Source organism: Ipomoea nil, unplaced genomic scaffold, assembly GCF_001879475.1.
Source record: "Ipomoea nil cultivar Tokyo-kokei standard unplaced genomic scaffold, Asagao_1.1 scaffold3147, whole genome shotgun sequence".
NCBI lineage: Eukaryota > Viridiplantae > Streptophyta > Magnoliopsida > Solanales > Convolvulaceae > Ipomoea > Ipomoea nil.
Window position 1 is genome coordinate 898732 of NW_017619575.1, and position 25490 is coordinate 924221.

At 32.2% G+C, this 25490-nt stretch overlaps 5 protein-coding genes across 5 annotated transcripts; 1 reads left to right on the forward strand and 4 right to left on the reverse strand.

Annotated features, from left to right (window-relative positions):
- Positions 1-425: 425 nt before the first annotated feature.
- Positions 426-4034, forward strand: LOC109167024 (protein NRT1/ PTR FAMILY 4.3-like). Its single transcript, XM_019315921.1, has 5 exons — positions 426-683; positions 808-1025; positions 1490-1930; positions 2091-2212; positions 2988-4034. The coding sequence occupies exons 1-5, from the start codon at positions 542-544 to the stop codon at positions 3859-3861; spliced, it is 1797 nt and encodes a 598-aa protein (XP_019171466.1). The 5' UTR covers positions 426-541; the 3' UTR covers positions 3862-4034.
- A 3249-nt stretch (positions 4035-7283) lies between these two features.
- Positions 7284-10613, reverse strand: LOC109167027 (putative MO25-like protein At5g47540). Its single transcript, XM_019315925.1, has 11 exons — positions 10181-10613; positions 9870-10031; positions 9500-9618; positions 9014-9088; positions 8798-8891; positions 8642-8701; positions 8360-8428; positions 8134-8232; positions 7924-7968; positions 7718-7820; positions 7284-7627 (listed from the first exon to the last, which is right to left on the reverse strand). Exons 1-11 carry the CDS (start codon positions 10304-10306, stop codon positions 7551-7553), a joined length of 1029 nt encoding a protein of 342 aa, XP_019171470.1. The 5' UTR covers positions 10307-10613; the 3' UTR covers positions 7284-7550.
- Positions 10614-12673: 2060 nt separating this feature from the next.
- LOC109167033 (cysteine proteinase inhibitor 1-like) lies at positions 12674-13231 on the reverse strand. The gene has a single exon (XM_019315933.1). It carries the CDS (start codon positions 13186-13188, stop codon positions 12835-12837), a length of 354 nt encoding a protein of 117 aa, XP_019171478.1. The 5' UTR covers positions 13189-13231; the 3' UTR covers positions 12674-12834.
- A 3570-nt stretch (positions 13232-16801) lies between these two features.
- Positions 16802-17155, reverse strand: LOC109167055 (cysteine proteinase inhibitor 5-like). Its single transcript, XM_019315959.1, has one exon. It carries the CDS (start codon positions 17153-17155, stop codon positions 16802-16804), a length of 354 nt encoding a protein of 117 aa, XP_019171504.1.
- A 2013-nt stretch (positions 17156-19168) lies between these two features.
- On the reverse strand, positions 19169-19625 carry LOC109167149 (cysteine proteinase inhibitor 5-like). Its single transcript, XM_019316092.1, has one exon. The coding sequence runs from the start codon at positions 19571-19573 to the stop codon at positions 19214-19216; it is 360 nt and encodes a 119-aa protein (XP_019171637.1). The 5' UTR covers positions 19574-19625; the 3' UTR covers positions 19169-19213.
- Between the last annotated feature and the right edge of the window lie 5865 nt (positions 19626-25490).

A 25490-nucleotide genomic window follows, 5' to 3' on the forward strand; every position in this document is an offset into this window, starting at 1 on the left:
GATGTATGTATGCTCCCATAATATATGGTCCCAAACCCAACATTATTAGACCTTCGAATACATGTCATTAACACAATAATTTTTGTCCATTAAGTATATCCACTGTTGATGCAATGTTGACCAATCATATAAAATATTACTCCGTATATTATATATGGAAACAACCTTAATTAAGTTGGTTAGACTGTTAACTTAGTAATATGATAGCTAGTCTATATATTAGTCTTTTTGGTTCGAATCATTCAACTCTGAACCGTCTAAGCTGATTTATCATTTTTTGTCGGCTATAATCCTAAGAAGAGATTTAATCAGTACACATCCTTATGTAGTAACCGTGGGTTTCCCTGGCACTAAAAAAAATATTATATTATATTATAATTGGGCTGGCTATAAGTATGAGTGGCAGATGGCTGGTTAATTCAGCATATACCAAGAGAGAATTCAAACTGCCCCTTCTCTTCTTGCTTCAAAATAAAATATTCTTTAATTTCTATCTCTTTTGGTCTTTCAAGAAAGACAAAGAAACTGAAGCTTTGTGAGAATGGATATGGAGAGAGGAAGGAGGCAAGAGCAAGAGAACAACAATGATGTTTCCGAGGAGACAGCCACCACTCTTGACTGGAGAGGCAGACCTGCTAATCCTAGTAAACATGGCGGAATGAGAGCCGCTGCTTTCGTTCTTGGTTAGTAATTAAAACATGATATTTAGTACTAAGTTTCATGCATGTCTGATCTGATCTGATCTGCAGGCAATATATATGTGTTATTTTTGACTGAATTTTTGGTGTGAAAATGGTGGATATGAAGGGGTGCAAGGATTTGAGATAATGGCGATAGCGGCGGTTGGGAACAACCTAATAACATACGCGATAAATGAGATGCACTTTTCGCTGTCAAAGTCTGCCAACATAGTGACAAACTTTGTTGGAACTGTCTTCATCTTAGCCCTCCTCGGTGGCTACCTCTCTGATTCTTATCTCGGTTGCTTCTGGACCATGCTTATCTTTGGCTTTGTCGAACTTTCTGTACGTTCTCCTTATCCCTTTGTACTCAATCCTTAACCAAACCAATACTCGATAAACAAATTACTAATGCAACTATAAGGTTGACCGTTAGTTTGATACTTAATTAATTAAGATAGTCAGATAAGATAAACAAACTGTTAATACAACTGTAAGGTCGGCTGTTTGCAGCCTGGTAGCGTATTAAGAACAAACTGTTAATACAACTGTAAGATCGATTGTTAGTCTAGTAACAACTTAAGACAAGATAAACAAACTGTTAATACAACTGTAAGGTCTGTTAGCTTATTAAGAACAAACTGTTAATGCAATTGTAAGGTCGATTGTTAGTCTAGTAACAACTTAAGACAAGATAAACAAACTGTTAATACAACTGTAAGGTCTGTTAGCTTATTAAGAACAGACTGTTAATGCAATTGTAAGGTCGGGGACGGGGTAGAACTGATGTGAATGTTGTAATGGTGTAGGGTTTTATATTGTTGTCTGTGCAAGCTCATCTGCCACAGCTGAAACCAGGAGAATGCAACATGGTTTTAGAAGGGGGGAATTGTGAGGAGGCTAAGGGGTTTAAGGCACTGATATTCTTTGTGGCGCTATATTTGGTGGCGTTAGGGAGTGGGTGTGTGAAGCCAAACATGATCGCCCATGGAGCGGATCAATTCAACCAAGAAAACCCAGCACAATCTAAGCTTCTTTCCAGGTACTTTAATGCGGCGTATTTTGCCTTCTCCATGGGGGAGCTTCTTGCTCTCACGCTCCTCGTTTGGCTGCAAACCCACTCCGGCATGGACGTCGGCTTCGGCGTCTCCGCCGCCGTCATGGCCGTGGGGTTGATCACCTTGATCTCCGGCGCATTTCTCTACCGGAACAAGCCTCCTCAGGGACACATTGTCACCCCCATTGCTCAAGTAATCATTCAATTCATTTCACTTTTTCATCATCATTCTGATCTTCTACTGTGCCCATATTTTGCTAGCATTATCTTCTCCATTACAATTCAATTTTTAATAATAATTAATTTTTTTCTTCTTTATTTTGGTATATATTTGTATGTATATGTATGATCAGGTTTTTGTGGCAGCGTTTTTGAAGAGAAAACATGCACTTCCATCTGATCCAGGGATGCTTCATGGGAGCCACACCTCCATGTCTCATGATGCTGTCACTCTTCATTATAGTAATGGATTCAGGTATATCCATACATACACACACTTCATATGTATAAGAAAAAAAAAACATTATTTAATGACCTGGAATATTTATATAAAGAAAATATATTTCTCTAGTCTTTTGCATCCGGTAGTATCATATATACATACATGATTGCTTGGGATAATATTATTGGTAATAGTTTCTGATGTACCTGTTATAATCATGTATGGTTACATGATGCATGGTACTATGAAAAAGTTTACTATACCCATTAACACCAGGCCTATTATTTCACCAGATTTTTGGGTTGTTTCTAGTATTGTATATCAATTTTAATTTTTTGAGTAATGAGAAAAATTCACAGTCATTATCTAAAAAGTGTTTACTAAATCTGGCCTCGGGCAATAGAACACAAGGAGATTGGATAAATCATTGCCCATAATTGACTGCCAGCTCAAACCAATAAATTAGTTAGTCTAACAAATAAAACTTATAAGTAGGTCAATAAGCCGCTCCCACTGGGAATAGTGTAACCAGCAGCATGATCAAGTTATCCTTATAATACCTAGTAAAACCAATGATGCACTTTGTGCAAAAGGCACTGATGCTAATCTCCAGACCATAGGTGTCCTGGCCAGATCTAACTGTAAGAGGCACTTTAAACCTATATCATACTCAGACTAATCCTCATTCTTACCGGACGACTCAATTAAGGGGCAAAATACTGGTCAGATTGATATTTTTATAAAAGAGGGGATTCGAACTCCCACCCAACCTCTCTTAATATAATATTGGAGCAAATTTTGGTTGCAGGTTTTTGGACAAGGCTTGTATCAAAAGCCAAGAAGGAGCAAGCAACTCAAAGGAGAGTCCATGGCGGCTTTGCAGTGTGACACAAGTGGATCAAGTGAAGACACTGATCTCAGTGATCCCAATCTTCGCATGCACCATTGTCTTCAACACCATTTTAGCACAGCTCCAAACATTCTCAGTCCAACAAGGGAGCGCCATGAACACACAGCTAACCAAAACCTTCCACATCCCGCCGGCGTCTCTCCAGGCCATCCCTTACATCATCCTCATCTTCATCGTCCCTCTCTACGACGCCTTCTTCGTCCCCCTCGCCCGCACAATCTCCGGCCAGGCAGACGGCGTCACGCCGCTGCAACGCATCGGCCTCGGCCTCTTCTTCGCCACTTTCTCCATGGTCTCCGCCGCCGTCATGGAGGAAAAACGGAGAACCGCCGCCGTCAACTCCCGCGAAATCCTCTCCATCTTCTGGATCACCCCGCAGTACATCATCTTCGGAGTCTCCGAAATGTTCACCGCCGTCGGCCTCATCGAGTTCTTCTACAAGCAGCCATTGAAGGGCATGCAAGCTTCCGCAACCGCCATAACCTACTGCTCTTACTCCTTCGGCTTTTACCTTAGCTCCGTCCTCGTCTCTGTCGTGGATAAGATCACTTCTGGCTCCTCTAATGGCGGCTGGCTTGCCGACAATAATCTCAATAAAGACAGGCTTGATCTCTTCTACTGGTTCCTTGCAACCTTAAGCTTCCTTAACTTCCTCAACTATCTCTTCTGGGCAAGATGGTATTCGCGGAAGCGGTCGTCTTCCTCAGCTTCGCCGCCATTCCACCATGAATTCATCAGTACTAAAAAGATTGCTGGGAGTGATGATATATAGAATATATAGAATGTCTAAAAATTACTTATTATTATATCATTATGTGAAATATATAATATATAATATAATATAATGCCAATTATATTTTCTCAACATTTCTTAATTAGGCTATTGTACTTAGCATTTATATATGCCCATGCCTCTATCTAGCTGCAGGCTAATATAATCTATAATTATGTGTGTGTGTGAAGTTCAAACATTTTCCCGCAACTACTCGAACTCTAGGTGAAGCCTAAGAATGTAGCTACCTGAACTTTGGGTGAAGCCCAAAAATGTCAATAGATAGCTCCCTACAAGTAATCGAACTTGAATCTTGTAGCTACCAAATCAACTGTTTGTCTGACCAATTTGGTTAGAGTTGTCATCATATAGCTAGACAATTAAAACTTGTTAAGTATATTCTAATTGATCTCTTGTTTAAAACTAAAATAGGGATTGGATGGCATTTACAAGAGATTGAGTATATAATAATTGGTATATATATGTACAATCAGATCGAATTGATCAAACCGAATTTTATAATATATTCAATCAATCTTTTTTATAAGTGTCCAATCTGATCAGGACCCAGTTTAAACAAGCTAAGAGGTCAGAAATATTATAATGATAGACACGCTAATATTACTTGTATTATTAAAATGTGATGTATGTTGAGGATAAAGATAAGGAAACTAAGATGAAGGGGGGACTTTCTAAAGATTCTTTAAAGGACATTTTGAGTTGGTCCCAACAGGATAACCTTGGACAGAATGCCATATATTTCTAAGATTCAATGCATCTTGATTATAATATAAACACATCAAATTAAAGTCTTCGATTGATGATGGAGGTAAATGAGGATATCTATCTCCATCCACTTTCATATTTGATTGACTAAAGCTGAGGACATGTTAGTGTAGTGGCAGACTAGTCTTCTTTGCTTAGCTTTTTGTTGCTTGAAAGAAGGGTTTGGAAAGAAAACAAAACTGTGCTAACTATGATGGGAAGCATGTTCATGGAATATAGCCAAATGCCTCTATCCATAAAGCCAAAAAGAGCACTAGCCTATAAGGTAAACACAAAAATAATATGAGAAATAATTCTATATCTCATTCATCTTGAACTAGCTAGTGCAAAAGTAGTAGTTACATGTCCTTTCATCAACCTTAATATATATGTTCTTAATCAAAATGACAAAGCATAAGTAATTATTCCATGAAAATGAAAGTGCAACCTATGGAGATATACGTAGTTACTTCTTGTAACACGCTTGAACATATCCAGTCGACTTGACGAACTTTCTATCCAGTTGATAGGCGGACAGAAATTTCCATCCACTCTTTTAATTAATTTTATGATGATATACAGAAATCATCCATCAATCCGTGATTTTATGAAGCTTTCAAGTGAATGGAAACACATTTTCTATTCACAATCCCTAATTTCCGTCTACTTTCGAATAGACAGAAATCGGGATATTTCCATTGGGTGATTGTATATATTCTAAAAACGAAAAATCTTATACTTAAAATTGTTACTGTTGAGTGGCAGCTCAAAGAGTCAAGTCTAGCATCATGTCATCAAAGCCTGGCGTTGAGCAAGTCGCTACTAGTTATAACTAACTTTTGGCATATTGGTGAACATTTAATCTTGACAATTACATGTTTTCGTATTTTGATAAAGTATATGAAACTGAAAAAAACTGCTTTTTGAAAAGGGGTGAACTAGCTAGGGAAGGAACTAAGATCCCCATATGAGGAAATGAGAAAACAATCTTGCAAACTATGAACTGAATGAAGGGTGATGATGATTGTGTCCTAATTTTACATATTTTATATTATATATTTCCATTGTTCTTTGGCACAATGATTTGGCTGTGTAAGAAGGAACATGTCTGAAACATGTTTTGGTGTTGAGGATAGGCCCTCCTCCCCTAAGAGACTCTTATAAATCCTCCAAGCTACCACCCAGCCTCATTGCTAATCAAAGTGTTGGGTAAAAGTGTAGCATGGCCCCCTCCATCAAAAATAACCTTTCTTTTTTCATCTGAATCCTATCCTTTCTGGTCTTCACATTGATAATAGTTTCCACTATCCTTCATGTTAATGCACATAATAGTAAAATCACCTTTATTCCCAAGACAAAAAGACTACTCGATTTCACTCCAACACACTTACTCTTTCTCTCCTAAAAAAACCAAATGCCTTAAACTGCGTTTACTTCAATTCTTCAGTTTCACTTTACAACAAGTTTTCTGGTTTTAATTTTTTTTTTTTTCATGGAAAAAATAGAAAAGTTCTATGGTAAGTAAATGTACTGTTAGTCTGTGCGATTGACAGAGAAGTGGGGTGTGCTTCAACTGAATTAGATGCGAGTATGTGCAACTTTCAAGTTAAATGGATGGCACTTTACTAAAAAGTCGAGTGAAAATTGACGAAATCATTATGGGAATCCTGAAAAGGTGATGCTAGAACAGGTGCTTGCACTACATACATGACTTGAACATTGATAATTATATTTCAAGTACCATGTACATGCAATTGTCAAGACTAGCAACTCTAGGGGGGCCAATATGCATTCTTTATTTATGCCGTGTTGATCATCAGATCTGCAAGGTATTATTGGTTCTTGACATTATTTGCTTCACTATTATAATGGTGCAAAAATGAAATGTATAGTTGTGGGGTTTAAGGTTTTTATGGTGGCTGCAGGTTCCGCATCAAGAATCTCATTCTTTCTGCTGCAATGCTGCCAATCTGCCATAAATGCATCCTTGAGTAGAGAGTTTGATGCAGCTACTATACTCTGCTAGATGTAATGTTGAATTCCTTACCAAACCTTATTTCAGAGAAAAAAAAATCTTGCAAATTAGTGAATATGTAGAGAAGATCCCACAAAAGTGCTCATGTGGTCACTCAAGGTTTTAACTGGATTAGTCTCATCATTTTCATCCTTTTCCTAAGAATATGTACTTTAGCGTGGTATCCATCACTATCAATATTCACCCATTATCAAGATATCTATTAGCTCCCTGTTGAGCATAACATAAATGTTTAATTCAACTATTAGCTACAACTTTTAGTTGAGACAGAATAAATAGCACAAAACATCATAAATTTTCTGCTGCAAGAATGATGGCTGGTGCGTCAACTCTATTTTTTTACCTCTATTTTTATTACATATTGACATAACATGTTTTAATTGATATTAAAATAAATAAATAATTTATTACACCCATTACATTGTTTCTTGGTTTAAAATTTGGGGGCAACCATTTTACTTCTCATTAAAACTAATTTTGTTCTAACAAGGCACTTAATTTGATTCGAATGACATTTTCCTTTTATCAAAAAAGTCATTAGACAGTTTCTGTAAGAGTCAAACTTGAAATCTTGTAGTTATTGAGTCAACTGACAAACCAACTTGGCTTGAAGGATTTAATATAATCAATGAACACAAAACATAATAAAGTGTATCACAAATTACATTTGATAATTACAAAAAAGTTTGAAACAAATACAGTAACATTTTTCGGTAGACAACCAGACCATTTTTACTAAGAAAATCTGTCAAGACAGTTCTTTTAAAGAGATTTTCCAAAATATTGACAACTAAATTCACAAGTGGGGACCACAAACTAGGAAATAGGATTACAGATGCAAGATTTGTAGACAAACTAAATACGGAGTACAAGAAACTAAGCACACCATTCATGGAAGCTCTTTGGGTTCAAGTGCAGCAATTTCCCTCACAACCTGAGCTTTGTCTGCCTCAAACTGCTCATCCTCTGCTAAAGAAAAATGAAGAAGGTGAACGAACACAGCTAAACCCTTCTTGTATAAAGCATTGTATGTGTTTCATATGGTCATTTCCGTACCTTTATCAGTCTTGAAATCGGCAAAGAGGCGCAAAAGCTTGCTTCTGTTTGCGACCAGGATGTTAATGATGTCTGGAGGCTTGTGCTGATTTGCAGCAAATAGCTTCGGGAGTTGAAATGGTGTCAATTAGAGAGTGATCTAAGCTTTCAACCAATTAAATAACCAAACAAACATCATTCATCATGTCTAAAGTTAGAGACGATACCTTAAAAACGTGAAATGCTTCAATCTGGATGCTCTTGCTTGATTCCTGCAAAAGGATATGGAGTATGTGAGATCAGAGATATTGATAAAAGATCAGCAAATTATGAGGATCTAACATTCTTGGTGAGTTGGTGGAAGATGATGTGTCAGCATGTGCCAAACAAGAGTAGATAAACGATACGGGACAGTGGAAAACAAATGTAGCACACACCCTGAGAAGATTCATCAGAATTCTCAAGTTGTCTCTTGAACTAACATAACGTGTCATGACAGCAGAATTCGATCGGTCCAGAAGGATATCCCCCAATAGCTGCAAAAGTAAGAAGTAACCTCTTAGAGACTGTTAATATGAAACTGCATCCTATTCTAAGTGCCTAGAAGAACAGGCTAAAAAAAATAAAAAAATTGGTGTATGAGAGCTGCCATATAAAAGTCACCTTTATAGCTTGCCTTCTGGTGATGTAATTGGTAGATTCAAGTAGCTGCGAATTATACTCTGCAAAAAACTAAAACCAAAGCCATTGCAGGGAGCACAAAACTGGTATTAGTTGGACACACATTAATAAACCCGTTGGAAATTTAATTTAGTTACAGGAACAGTGAGTACAAAGAGGCCATTCAGATTATGAACTTCTGCCTTTTGATCTCGGATGTGACGCATCATATATAAGGTCCACAATCGCTAATACTTGCATATTATAAAGAGAAAAGCCACTCACCCAGTCATAGTTCTTGGAGAGAAACTCAGCTACTGTTGATTTATGTCTTGTCAAGAGTTCCTGTAACAAAATTTAGCCATTGAATCAGGTCACCGCTGGGGAAGACATGATATTGATAAATAGAGGCCTTTGTGGACTTGGCAGATCATAACCAACCTTAAAAGTTGCAGCAGCATCAGCAGCGATGTCAAAATTTGGTAGCTGTATATAGCTAAAAAACTTCCTCATGTGTTGCGAATTCAAGACATACCTGTAAATTGAGAGAAGATTTGAAATGTTTTCTTAAAAAGTCCGCATCTCTCTCCGATTACAGAACAAATAGAGGAAAAGGGAGAGTACAAAACAATAAACCATGACAGATTAGTTGCTTACCGAGCAACACTTTGATGGCGAATGCAATCCCTCAGCATAGCACCATAATGCAATGCAATATCTGCTTTCTCATAACTGAAGAACACAAAAAGAAAGTCACACTTATTGCCATTAGATTACCAAAAGAAAAACACAACGAGGGAAAAATCAGCAAATAATAAGTTTCTGCATCACAAATTTGAGGTGGAAATTTGTCAAAAATACTTTACTCCATAGACTTGTAACAAGCAGCACATAAATACAGAGAAATATTTATATGTTACATGGCGGCTATGACTAAGAAATAATAGACAACAGAGGCTTCAATTTAAGTGGGCTAGAGGCTTCTAGAACCCCTTTAACCCTGCTAGAATAGAGATCAGAGTTCAGAAATCAGAATCATAGAAACATAACGAATGTTCAGAAATCAAAAATGCATAGAGAAGTTAAGAAGTATCACCATAGACGACCACGATTTCCCTAAAACATCTTCCTAAAGTAGCTTACCCTGATATCAAAATATCCATGAGATCCAAATTGGCTTCCAAGTAATCACTAGCAACCAGCCGCGACTGAACTTGCTGCCTTTGCAGATTCGCAACTACTTGAGTAGCATCTTTACGAGTCTGCAAAGTGTGCACATTAACAAAACTAACATATGCACCACAACTTGTTCAAGAGATTGGTATCGAAGTATACATACATGGATGCATAAACTGAGTATATGCGCTTTAACGAAACAAACATATGCATCACAACTAGTTCAAGAGATTGGCATTAAAGCATACATACATGGATAGATAAACTGAGAATAACTATGCATCATATACATCTTGTTCCACTCAGTAAAGTGATTGGGAATACTATTAAGTATTACCTCTAGATTGAATTTGGGAAGACAATTGATTAGCAGTCGCAATGTGTTGTCCCTAAAGAACTCTTGAGTCAGCTGTGCACAGGCCTCAGCAACAGGCTCAGCTTCGCTATTCCCATACAGAATTGACTTCAATTCCCGGATATGTTTGCTCAACTCCATCATCTGCAAAGCCAACCAAAGTATATTAACATTAATTTCTTCTTAATTGGGAATTAAATTTGATTTTAGCAGAGATAATGAATGCTCCATTTTATAATACATGAATTACATCTAAACATTTAAAAAATATATATATAGAATAGAAATATGACCTTTTCTTCTCTCTTGCTATCACGAGAGTCGGAAGAGGGGCCACTTTCGGCATAGGAGAGAAGATCGCGAGTCTGGCGAACAATGTCAACAGGAGTCTTCGGCTTGGACTTGAACAGTCCCTTCATTTTTTCCCCGCCGGCGTCTCCTCCGCCGCAGGCAAAGGTTTTCTACCGCGGCAACGGCGGCTCCGCCTTTGTAAAGCAGCTTGGATAGCCGGAATGCTGAGAGTCGTGGTTTTCTGGAAAGCTCCAGTACTGTGCGGTGGGGTGTTTGATTTCTCTGGACAGATAACCAAACAGTAATGGTGATAGTGATAATGCAGAGGTTGTTAGGTTCAGTTTCTGAGGCTGTTAAATGTTGAGGCGAACCGGTGGGCAGTTAAAGTTTCCAGTTTAAAGCTCAGGACTCAGGTTGGACATTGATGATTGATTGATGAGGAGTTTTTGTATTTTTCCTATGTTATTATCGAGTCAATAGTCTAACCGATTGGGTTAACTTATGATTTTTTTTAATTTTTTTTTTTTGAAGTATGATTTTTTTTATATAACCTAAGGTTTCCCGTAGACAAATGCTAGACTATTTTCTGAATCTCAAAAACTCGTCTCAAACTCATAATAAAATAAATTAAATTAATTTATTTTCAGAAATCAACATCAAAATTTACACTTTTGCACACAAAAAATTCAACTCAAATCTAAAATCCCAACGCGAGACTATATCTTCAACCACACGAACTCGTCTCTAACACAGAATCAGATAAATTAAGGTAATCTAGTTGTTTAAAACTCAATACTAAATTGTACACTTTCTACACATATAAAGTTCAATTTATACCCAAATTGTCATATTTGTAGCAGGAATTGAATCTCAACCCTTTACAATAATCAAATCTTATATAATATTATTTTTTTTTTTTTATGTTGTTGAATTTTTATAGGAGAATAAAATCTTCAATTATTCCTTTCTCCAAGTGTTACATATTGGACAAACAACGGTAGTTTGGTTTAGAGATAGTGTCCTATGGCAAACAAATGGGTCCGTTACACCTACATGACCGAACATGGAGTTGAAAGTGTTGGAAAATTTTGTCAAAAAGTATATAATATTATTACGTTACAAAAAATAAAAATAAATTACATAATGACTAATACTTAATTACATATTACATCATACTCCTCAACTTTTTGATTGTAAATTCACATGATTTTCTTTCGTACTCATTCACTTTATGATTTCAAATTCACAAGATTTTTTATGGTGTAAATTGGTACCAATACTATAAGTGTTGGGTATAATCATATAATTTCTTTGTTATACCAAATAATATAAACATTTGTGTCAATAATATTCAATACAACTCCAGAAAAATTGATCGAGTTGATAGAGTATAATTCTCGTACTATTAATTTCTGTCTGCACTAAATCGACTCAATTAAGTGACAAAATGCTGGCCAGATTAATTTTTTCATAATAGAGGTTCAAACCAATCGTTATACCGTGCACCAGGGCGCATATAGCACTGTGCGCCTCGCGTCTCTCAAAAAGACGTCGTTTTGTTAAGTTGTAAAAGAAAAATCCCTTATTCTGAATGCACATAAACTCATAACAGAATACACATAATCTAACATAATACATAATACACATAAACTTTTAACTGACTACACATAATGGGTTTGGTTAACATAATACACATAAACTCTTAAGTGAATACACATAAACTCATAACACAATACACATAAAATTTTAACTGAATACACATAATGAGGTTTGGTATGTTCGAATGGACGGAGTGACATCAGCATGACGTCGGCATGAAACGCGCACGTTTTGTGCCTGGGAGTACATTGTTATGTGCGCCGTGGCGCACGATATAAATTGCCAATTCAAACTCCCGATTGCTCTTAAGAAATAAGAGTGCATGGCAACTCACACCTACCAAGATGGTTTGTCCATCATATATTAGTTATTATTATACACAATAATTTATTGAGACCAATTTCAATCATTATCATAAATAAATAAATAAATATATATATATATATATATATATATATATATATATATATATATATATATATATATATATATATATATATATATATATATCTCAACTGCTGACTTGGCGATTCAATCAAGGCACTTCCATCGGTCCATCCTCATCCCTTTTACATCAATCTTTCATTTTCCTCGGCTGATTCGGCGGCTCTATAATCCATTCTAAAATGGACTTCAATCAATCTAGGCCCATTCTAAAAAGGCATTTCGTTTATATTTTCTGGGCTAAGCCCAACCCAATATGGGCCGACAACTAAAGCCCAGTATTATTTTATCCTTTTACACCTTAGGACCATTTATCTTTTGATTAACACCTTACAGTCGCCGGTAACCGAATTCTCGTTATTAGATTCCGGCCAAAGCAATTTTCCGGCGATCGGAGTGAGTTATTTATTTCCGCTTCTAGATTGTAGATCAAATATGGTAAAACGTTTAAAGGCAACAAAAGGAACTGAAATTTAGATTTATATTTTTTTAAATAAAATTACAATATTTATTGCCCTTCATAACCAGATCAGGAAACAACATCGGACAAAAGATCACATTTCAGACAGGGAACATGTTCACATTCACACCTGCGAATTGAATCGAAGCGCACTCATAACTGTTTGAAGGAGGTGAGCTGTCTGAATTTCTCCCAAGGTTTATCCCAAACGACAGCCTCGTACTTATTCCCGGCGCCGCCGTCCTTCGCGGCGATCACAAGCTTGTAATTCATGCCGGCGACGACTTGACTCTGCCCCTCGATCACGCTTTCGAATTGCAGATTGGCGTTAGCCTCTTTGTTGTGGTGGTCTATGGCGAACTTCGCGATCTCCACCACCTGGGGGGCTTTAGGGTCCGAAATGGGGCTCCAGCCGCCGACAGGTGGATATTCCCGGCCGCCGAGTGCGGCGGTGGCCACCGCCAAAGATAAGAGCGTGAAGGAGACGAAGCGTAGATTGAGGACCATGTTTTGGTTGTTTGGACTAATTCACGACAATTGTGGGGTTCGGTTGCAGAATTTTATACCCGTTTTGTTCCTTCAACGCGGAAAACTGGACTCTGTCACGTGAATCCTCCTCCCGTCATGTCACGTGACTCGAATTCTAGTCCAGCCGTGTTTGCCGCAAAATTTATGCAAATTTCATATACAAATGTCATTTTGTCAGTCAAGGTAGGGGTGATCACGGTTTGATTTAAACTGGATGGTTCGAACCGTGTATTGTTGAATTGGAATCGGATTCGAACCGTGGTTTCGGTTAAGGTTTGAGATAAAAAGGAACTGAAACTGGTGGTTTCGGTTTCAAATTGGAAAAAATTAAAAATTATAGTTTTTTTTTTTTAATAAATTCGGTTAGAACCGGCGATTCGTATCGGAATTGTTGGTTTGGCGATTTGCGGAATCAGAATCGACGATTCTTAATCGGAACCGAATCAGAACCGAAACTGCGGTCGCCCCTAAGTCAATGTAGACTCATCGGAAAGTTCACCATTTTATAATTTACGGTGGACTCCGCAATTATTATTTAAATATATTATATTTTGAGTAAAAATATATTATGACAAAGGATTATAAAAAGAATTAGAATCAAGAGATCAACTTGGTTATAATTTTCATGATACTTAAAAGCGTTAGTTCTTAAATGGGAGCGTTATGTTCTGGATCCGTGTCCACTATGTGCATGGTAGATAAGTTGTACATTCATAATTTCTATACTTTAGATTTATAAAATTTATAATGCAGATTTATAATTTCTATACTGCACATTCATAATTTCTGTACTGTAGATTCATAATTTTTATACTGTACATTCATAATTTCAGTACTGTAGATTCATAATTTTCAAACTGTAGATTCATAATTTTTATACTGTAGATTCATAAAATTTATAATGTAGATTCATAATTTTTATACTGTACATTCATAATTTCTATACTGCACATTCATAATTTCTGTATTGTAGATTCATAATTTGATAACTATGTGTTCATAATTTGATAACTATACAGTTTAAAAATTATGAATCTACATTACAAAAATTATGAATCTACAGTACAAAAATTATGAATGTGCAGTATAAAAATTAAGAATCTACATTATAAATTTTATGAATTTACAGTTTAGAAATTATGAATGTACAATATAAAAATTATGAATATACAATATAGAAATTATGAATATACAATATAGAAATTATGAATATACATGATAGACACGGGTCCATAGCATAATTTGCCTTCTTAAATGGTATTGGTCTTTGCATCGCCCTAGTTCGGTCCTGGGCTCAAGCCAATTAGGGCCAAAGGCCCAGGCCGATTATGGGCTTTATTATAATAGTCGAACGAGGATCAACTTTGCAAATTATGTTGTGCAACCGTGGTGCACACGGTTGTAGAAACGACATTGTTTTGACTAAAATGTGCGTCCCACTTAAAAAAAAAAAAAATCAGGTTTGATTTTCGGCAAAAGCAATTTTTTTGTGCGTAATTTGAATTATATATCCACAAATTCATAACTATATATCCACAATGAATGAATAACACAAAATCCAGAATGAATGAACTAAATATCCACAATGATTGAACTAAATATCCACAATGAATGAACTAAAAATTCACAATAAATGAACAACATAATGCTGTTGAGGGGAAACGAAACTGATTTTTTTTTTAAAAATGAGACGCGCGTTTTTAGTCAAAACGACGTCGTTTTGCAACCGTGTGCACCATGCATAGCATAACTATTGGATCAACTTGGTACAAAGTGATCTCAATATAGATTTTAATCATTATACCTTGGACCAAGGTTCACAGTGCAACACTGTGGACCTTAGTCTTAAATAGAACTATATAAATGTATTATATTTTGAGTAAAAAAGGACAAAAAATTATAAAAAGAACTATAATCAACTTAGTTAAAAAAAATATTAATTTTCATCATGCTCAAGAGCATTGGTTCTTTAAGTGGTAAAATATAGACAATAATACAAAATTGTGTATATATAATTAAATCTTGACCGTCAAAATTAGTTAGATACGGGTCTTTCAACTTATTGGATCTCTAAATTATGATTAGACATTTTCCTTAATGTTAGATGTACTAATGTTTTGGCCATTTCAAAGAGATGCTTAAAGAAACACATGTTCAATAGAGTCCAAAAAATTAGATCTATATTTCTATAATAAACATACAAGAACTAAAGCACACTCATAATTTTTTGAAGGAGGTGAGTTGTCTGAATTTTTCCCAAAGTTTTTAAAAAAAAAAAAAAAAAAAACAAAAGTTCAAATTAAATATTAGTACATATAAATATTGTTGGACATTTGTAAAGTAAATAGTTGAATATGTGTATTTAGACATGTCTATCGAAAGCATAAATAATATTTTTGTGTTGTAGAGTTGAAAATATTATTTATGTTTTGTAGGAAGCTTATGCTTTGATTGTTTTAGAGAAGATTTTAGAGAAGTTAAAAGAAGTTTTTTTAGAGAAGTTGGGTTTACTTCTCTTGAATTTACTCACTACAAGAAAAGTACTTCACTAGAGAAGTACTTCTCGTAGATTTTACTTCTTTTAGTTTTACTTATTTTGTGTTTCACTCTTGGGAAGTTGAGTTCTCGGGAGGTTACACTGCGGATGACTTCTCAGGATGTTACTCTTTGAATGACTTATCGGATTCCTAGAAGTTGTAGTTATTATATTTAATAATAATAATAATAATAATAATAATAATAATAATAATAATAATAATAATAATAATAATATAAAGAGAGTTACACAATAATTTAAATATTAAATTTGAATTATTGTTATCATTGTGAATATAATGATAGTGGGAGTTACAGAAAAAATTCAATTAATTTCTTAATTAATCTTACGTTTAAGAGAATTGAAGAAATGATGTCTAATGATGAGTATAAATATTATCTTCCATCAAGTAGCCAATAAACGGTTTTGTGTGTATCATTTGCTATTGACTAAGTAGTTACAGTACTTACGAGATAATGATTTTTAAGACAAAAATCTCAAGTTACACACTTGGTAACTTTTAAGAAAAGCAACTTAAAAAGTTTGGCATTCTTATTGTATCTCAAAAGTTTAATTTGTTACCTTGTTGTTTGCTAAGAAAAATTAAAAACTTTTAGGATAGTATGTGTGTCTGCACATGCCGGAAGATTGTAATCAAGCTTTGAGTAGTTTCTTTCTACGAGACTAGATTATTTTTTTTCCTAACAAATATTAATATATTAGAAAATAATAATATAATAACTAGAATCAACTTAGTTAAAAAAATTTCCTAATTTTCACCATGCTCAAGAGCATTGGTTCTTAAGTAGTGAAACATAGACAATAATACAAAATTGGGTATATATAATTAAATCTTGATAGTCAAAGTTAATTAGATACTGGTCTTTTAACTTATTAGGTCTCTAAATTATGATTATAAAATTTTTTTAATGTTAAATGTACTCATGCTTTAGCCATTTCAAGAGATGTTTGAAGAAACACATGTTTAGTAACAGCTGTAGGTTCAAAAATTTAGGTTTATATTTCGTTAATAAACATACAAGAATTAAAGCACACTCATAATTTTTTGAAGGAGGTGAGCTGTCTGAATTTCTCCGAAGGTTTATCCCAAACCAGAGCCTCGTACTTATTCAAACAATTGCCTTCCTCCACCTCAATATCAAGCTTGTAATTCAAGCCTTCGACGATTTGAGACTCTCCTCCGATCACGCTCTTAAATATCAGGTTGCTTTTAGCCTCTTTGTTGTGGGTGTTTATGGCGAAGTTTGCGATCTCCACCACCACAGGATCCTTCAAGTCCTTAATGGGGCTCCAGCCGCCGGGCAATAGTTCTCTCCGGGCACCATGTGCGGCGGTGGCCACCACCAAGGAGAAGAGCATTAAGGAGACAAAGCGAGAATTCATTGCCATCTTTTGGTAGTTTGAACTACTTGATGAGAAATATGGGGTGTGACTTCGGGATTTTATAATAGGCGCTGTCACGTGAATATTTCTCTATTTATCCCTATATGGAATGTTTTATTTTTTATGGTAAAATATTGTGCAAATCTTGAGAGTTAATACGAGCAAGATTTTTTTCCAAAAATAAAAATAAAAATACAAGCATGATTTGGACTGCTAATATCGAGAAGGAAAATTCTTAAAGGTTAATATTTTTGTTGTATTAAAACTGTATCCTTCAATAAATTTCATTACAAATTTTCATTTTTTAAAATTTTAAACATTTTTAAAATATAACTCTTAAAAAATTTATTAAACAGATAATATTTTTATATAATTTAAAAATATTTAAAAGTTTTAAAATACCAATGAATCTCTAACCACAATATCAAAAAATATGTGTGTAAAGAATAGCGGTTAGAGAGGCGATCATGAGATAATTAGATTATATAACATTTGAAATATATTAGTGACTAGAAATTTGTATAGAATTGAGTGAACATGAAAATTAAGTTTCGAATTGTTTTAATCTTGATCCAAGTTTCACCATAAGTTTTATGTGATTGAAACTTAAAATTATATGAAATTCATAACAGAAATTCATAATAGATAGGTGAGCGAATGTAGAGATGACAACGGGGCGGGGCGGAGCATGGAATGAGGTCTCTGTGCCCGCCCTCGAATTCACCCCCGCCTGATTCAAATTAGTCTAACATCCCATCATCTCAAAATACAATTAGTACAAAATATTTAAAACATTAAATAATACTTAAAGATTCAAATTGATCAAATCTTAAGTCTTTACCCAAAATACTAAATACCGATACATAATAACTTGAAAAAAAAAAAACCCAAAAGTCCAAATTAAATATTAGTACATATAAATATTGTTGGACATTTATATAGTAAATAGTTGACTATACGTATTTAGTCATGTCTACCGAAAGCATAAATAATATATATTTTGGTGTTGTAGAGTTTAAAATATTATTTATGTTTCATAGGAAGCATGTTTTGATTGATAAGAACATTCCAGAGAAGTTTTTAGAGAAGTTAAAAGAAGTCGTTTAGAGAGGTTGGATTTACTTCTCTTGAATTTGCTTCACTTAGATTTTACTTCAATTGGGGTTTACTTCTTTTAGTTTTACTTATTTTGTGTTTCACTCTTCGGAAGTTGACTTCTCAAGAGGTTACTCTTCGAATGACTTCTCGGGAGATTACTCTTCGAATGACTTATCGGATTCCTAAAAGTTGTAGTTATTATTATATTTAATAATAATATAATAAGGGTTACACACCTATACAAAAATTTATATATTCAATTTGAATTATTGTTATCATCGTGAATATAATGATAGTGGGAGTTACAAAAAAAAAAAAAAAAAAAAAAAATCTATAAATTTCTTCATTAATCTAAACATTTAAGAGAATTGAAGAAATGATGTCTAATGATCTATTATCTTCCATCAAGTTGCCAATAAACGTTTTTGTGTGTATCCTTTCCTATTGACTAAGTAGCTACATTATTTACAAGATAATGATTTTTAAGACAAAAACCTCAAGTTATACTCTTGTTAAACTTTTAAGAAAAGCAACTTAAAAAGTTTGGCATTCGTATTGTATCTCAAAAGTTTAAATTTGTTAACCTTGTTGTTTGATAAGAAAAATTAAAAACTTTTAGGATAGTGTGTCTGGACATATAATAATATAATAACTAGAATCAACTTAGTTAAAACTTTTCCTAATTTTCACCATGCTCAAGAGCACTGGTTCTTAAGTATTGAAACATAGACAATAATACAAAATTGGGTATATATAATTAAATCTTGATAGTCAAAATTAATTAGATATTGGTCTTTTAACTTATTAGGTCTCTAAATTATGATTAGAAAATTTTCTTAATGTTAAATGTACTCATGCTTTGGCCATTTCAAGAGATGCTTGAAGAAACACATGTTTTGTAACAGATGTAGGTCCAAAAAACTAGATTTATATTTCGTTAATAAACATACAAGAATTAAAGCACACTCATAATTTTTTGAAGGAGGTGAGTAATTTCTCTGAAGGTTTATCCCAAACCAGAGCCTCGTACTTATTCAAACAATTGCCTTCCTCCACCTCGATATCAAGCTTGTAATTCAAGCCTTCGATGATTTGAGACTCTCCTCCGATCACGCTCTTAAATACCAGGTTGCTTTTAGCCTCTTTGTTGTGGGTGTTTATGGCGAAGTTTGCGATTTCCACCACCACAGGATCCTTCAAGTCCTTAATGGGGCTCCAGCCGCCGGGCACTAGTTCTTTCCGGGCACCATGTGCGGCGGAGAAGACGGCGGTGACCACCACCAAGGAGAAGAGCGTTAAGGAGACAGAGCGAGAATTCATTGCCATCTTTTGGTGGTTTGAACTACTTGATGAGAAATATGGGGTGTGACTTCAGGATTTTATAATCGGTGCTGTCACGTGAATATTTCTCTATCTATTCCTATATGGAATGTTTTGTTTTTTTTTTTATGGTAAAATATTGTGCAAATCTAGAGAGTTAATATGAGCAAGATTTTTTTCCAAAAATAAAAATAAAAATACAAGCATGATTTAGTCAGTTAATATCGAGAAGGAAAATTCTTATAAGTCAATAGTTTTGTATCCTCCAATAAATTTCATTACAAATTTTCATTTTTTAAAAAAATTTTAAACATTTTTAAAATATAACTCTTAAAAAATTTATTAAACAGATAATATTTTTATATAATTTAAAAATATTTAAAAATACAAATCCATACGTTTTATAATATCAATGAATGTCTAATCACAATAACATAACATTTGTGTGTAAAGAATAGCGGTTAGAGAGGTGACAATGAGATAATTAGATTATATAACATTTGAAATATATTATTGCCTATAATTTATCAAAAAAATATTATTCCCTAAATATTTGTATAGAACTGAGTGAACATGATTTTTTTTCCAAAAATAAAAAATAAAAAATAAAAAAAAATACTAGCATGATTTGGTATGCTAATATCGAGAAGGAAAATTCATAAAAGTCAATGGTTCTGGTAAATGGTTTTTAGCTGTTAGCTGATTGGGTTAATTAGAGTGTATAACTATTTGATCTGATAACTAACGTTAGCTAATTGTAGAAAAGTATTTGGTAAATTTACTGTTGACTAATAATTGTTTGGTATAATTTATTTTCTTGAAAAGCTAATTGAAAAAGTTGATTTGAGTAGGTTTTTGAATTTTTACATTTTGAAGTTGTAAAAAACTAATTAACCAAATACTTATATTAATTTTTTAACCAAGTCAAACATCTAATAGTGGTCAAATAGGCTAAAATTGACTGATATGCTAACTATTTTACCAACAGGACCAATATTTTTGTTGTATTAAAACCGTATCCTCTAATAAATTTTATTACAAATTTTCAGTTTCCTTTTTAAAAAAAAAAAAAAAAAAGAAATTTTAAACATTTTAAAAATATAACTCTTAAAAAATTATTAAACAGATAATATTTTTATATAATTTTAAAATATTTATAAATACACATCCATACGTTTTATAATATCAATGAATGTCTAATCATGATAACATAAAATATGTGTGTAAAGAATAGCGGTTAGAAAGGTGACCATTAGACAATTAGATTATATAACATTTGAAATATATTATTGCCTAGAATTTATCAAAAAAAAAAGATATAATTGCCCAAAAATTTGTATAGAATCGAGTGAACATGAAAATTAAGGTCTGAATTGTTTTAATATTAATCCAAGTTCCACCATTAAAATTATGTGCTTGAAACTTGAAATAATATCAAAAACATAACGGAAATATAATTCATAATCCAAGTTCCACCATTAATATACTTTCAAATTTTTACTACACTATAAAATAATATTCTATTGAAATTATAGAATTAATTTGTAAATTTATATATTTAAATGTCAAATTAATCTAACATCCCATCATCCTGCAAATTATGTTGTGCAACCGTGTGCACCATACAGTTGCAAAAACGACGTCGTTTTGACTAAAAACGCACGTCCCACTTTAAAAAAATACAATTCAGGTTCGATTCCCGGCATAGCATTTTGTGTGCATAATTTGAATTATATATCCACAATGAATGAACTAAATATCCACAATGAATGAACTAAAAATCCAGAATGAATGAACAACATAATGTTGTTGAGGGAAATCGAAACTGAATTTTTTTTTAAACGGGACGCATGTTTGTAGTCAAAACAACGTCGTTTTGCAACCGTGTGCACCATGCATGGTGCACACGGTTGCATAGCATAATTATTGCCATCATCCTCCTAGATGCTCTGTCGGGCCGGGGTGTGGGGAGCCCTTAGGGTTGGGAATTCAACCTTTTGGGAAGAATGAAAATACAATTACTAAAAGTTTTAGGGGTCGTTTACTTCATTTCTCTGTTTTCTATTTCCAGTTTTTCATTTCTCAAATTTTCCTTCTCCATTTCTCCAGTTTTCCTTCTTCATTTCTCCAGTTTTCCATTTCTCTATTCCTCAAATTTTTCATTTTTCTAATTTTCATAATAATAACAACAACAACAACAACAACAACAATAACAACAAATTTGTGTACATGAGGGGGAAAATCGAAAAAGAAAAAAAAAAGATAATAATAATAATAATAATAATAATAATAATAATAGTAATAATAATAAGAAGAATAAATTTATAATAATAATAATAATAATAATAATAATAATAATAATAATAATAATAATAATAATAATAATAATAATAATAATAATAAAATAATAATAATAATAATAATAATAATAATAATAATAATAATAATAATAATAATAATAATAATAATAATAATAATAATAATAATAATAATAATAATAATAATAATAATAATAATAATAATAATAATAATAATAATAATAATAATAATAATAATAATAATAATAATAATAATAATAATAATAATAATAATAATAATAATAATAATAATAATAATAATAATAATAATAATAATAATAATAATAATAATAATAATAATAATAATAATAATAATAATAATAAATAATAATAATAATAATAATAATAATAATAATAATAATAATAATAATAATAATAATAATAATAATAATAAATAATAATAATAATAATAATAATAATAATAATAATAATAATAATAATAATAATAATAATAATAATAATAATAATAATAATAATAATAATAATAATAATAATAATAATAATAATAATAATAATAATAATAATAATAATAATAATAATAATAAAATAATAATAATAATAATAATAATAATAATAATAATAATAATAATAATAATAATAATAATAATAATAATAATAATAATAATAATAATAATAATAATAATATAATAATAATAATAATAATAATAATAATAATAATAATAATAATAATAATAATAATAATAATAATAAAATAATAATAATAATAATAATAATAATAATAATAATAAAAAAAAAAAAAAAAAAAAAAAAAAAAAAAAAAAAAAAAAAAAAAAAAAAAAAAAAAAAAAAAAAAAAATAATAATAATAATAATAATAATAATAATAATAATAATAATAATAATAATAATAATAATAATAATAATAATAATAATAATAATAATAATAATAATAATAATAATAATAATAATAATAATAATAATAATAATAATAAAATAATAATAATAATAATAATAATAATAATAATAATAATAATAATAATAATAATAATAATAATAATAATAATAATAATAATAATAATAATAATAATAATAATAATTAGGGGTGTGCAAAGTTTGGATAATTTTCGGTTAACCGACCGAACAAACAAAGTTCGGTTAACCGTTTTTGAACCGAACTTTTTCAGTTCGGTTAATGGTTAAAGGAATTTTAAAACTTCGGTTAACGGTTAATTCGGTTCGAAATGTCGGTTAACCGAATAACCGAAGTTTTTAATATATATATATATATATATATATATATATATATATATATATATATATATATATATATATATAAATACTAATTTAAAGTTATGGATGTTTGGAGTTTCTAATTAATGTTTTTGTATATTTTGTTATGAATTTATTATGATATGTATTTTATTTTAATTAGATTTATTATTTTAAGTATTATTTTTAGAATTTTAAATTTTAGCTTTAAAAAGTTTGGTTAATCAGTGGAGAAGAAGAAGAAGCTAGCTTTTACACAACAAACATGCTGTGCGCAGGATTCGATTCTAAGACCTCAGCTTAAGCACTATTCACGCGTGTACATCTCTCATTTGGAGAATGTGTTTCTTTCTCCAAAATTGTACATGAAGTTGCAAAAAGAAGAGGAGATAGGCAATTGGAAAAATGATTTTAGTAAACAACTTCTTCTATTTTTATTTTTTCACTTCTTAATTTTTCATTTCTTTAGAAAATATTTTATTTTTTCAAGTTGGTAAACGACACCTTAATTTTTCACATTGCACTAATAAATAATGATGAACTCAATGTATTAATTATTAGGTATTGAGGACCTGGGCAAATTATGGTGTGCATCCGTATGCACCCTGCATGGTGCATACGGATGCAAAAGCGACGTCGTTTTGCATAAAACGCGTGTCCTACTTTTAAAAAAAAAAATCAATTTCGATTCTCAGCAACAACATTAAGTTATTCATTTTTAGTTCATTCATTTTGGATTTTTTAGTTATAAAATTCTAGAAGTGTAGTTATGCAATTCTGGAAGTGTAGTTATGCAATTCTGGAATTATAGTTATGCAATTCTTGAATTATAGTTATGCAATTCTGGAAGTGTAGTTATGCAATTCTGGATGTATAGTTATGAAATTATGGATGTGTAGTGAAATTATGGATGTGTTATTTTTTAAGTTAGACACCAAAACGACGTTGTTTTTGCATCTGTATGCACCATGCATGGTATATACGGATGCACAGCATAACGCTCCGAGGACCTGAGGATGGGAGGGAGTCAGGCTTTGACTGACCCTACTTCGGTCCTATGTTCAAGCCAATAAGCCAATTAGGGCCATGGGCCCATACTGATTCATGGCCTTCGTCAAATAGTCGGATGAGGACCAACTTAGTACAAAAACAGTAATTATATTGTGGACCGTGGGCAATTTATATCCTACACCACGGCGCGCGTTGCACTATGCGCCCAGATGCAAAACGGCGTCGTTTTAATTATTATTTTTTTTTTGAAATTTCCCGTCCCAGTAAATGGCAGTAGTCTTTCTTTAAAAAAAAAAACCGTTGTTCAAGAATGTACATAATGTTATACTAGAATACACATAATGTTATATATGAATGTACATAATTATATAACAAAATATACATACTCTTTTTAAAAGATAATACACATAATCTAACATAATACATAATAAACATAAACTTTTAACATAATACACATCAACTCTTAACATAATACACACAAATTTTCTGATTCGGATGTACATAATTGTATAAAAAGAATGTACATAATTGTATAAAAAATACACATAACTGTATGAACCAATACACATAACGTTGTGAACAAATACACATAACGTTGTGAACAAATACACATAATCTCAGCAACTTCCTACTGCGCCTCCCAACACTACCCCAAAGCGACGTCGTTTTGGGAGGCGCGCGGCGCACAATGCTATGTGCGCCGTGGTGTAGGATATAACGATTGGTGGACCGTGGTCCATAAAATTTTGTGGACCATGATCTAAAACGACAGATACTATAGTGTATTTAAACTGACACTGTCTCACGTATTATATTTATTATATTATCAAATAAAACTGCAGTGTATACAAAATGAAATTGAATAAAAATTTCACATATTTAAGTGTATATTGTCCAGTAAAACTGTAATTATATCGAAATGATACTATAATTATGTTGAAATAAAACTGCAGTTTATATTTAATGCCTGGATCAAATGCAATATGAACGCCGGTCCACAGTATAATTTGACGTACAAAACAATCCAAACATGGATTTAGGTCAGGCTTAGGAACTGCCAAACTCAATTCTTGTTTTCGCGATTTACCTCTGTAATAGTTTTAGGGGTAAAGTCTTATGGGAGTTTAACTTGATATCATTCACAAGGTCTTTGTATAAGTTTAAGATTTAATCGAATAAAATTGGAATCAACTAAGTGTGAGAGACGGAGATATATAATTGGTCTTGTATAACTCAAAAGTCAAAACCACTACTGGATTCATTTAATGCTTTCTCTATCATACCATGCAAATGAATAAATGGTCCTTAGCGTAGAAACATTAAGAA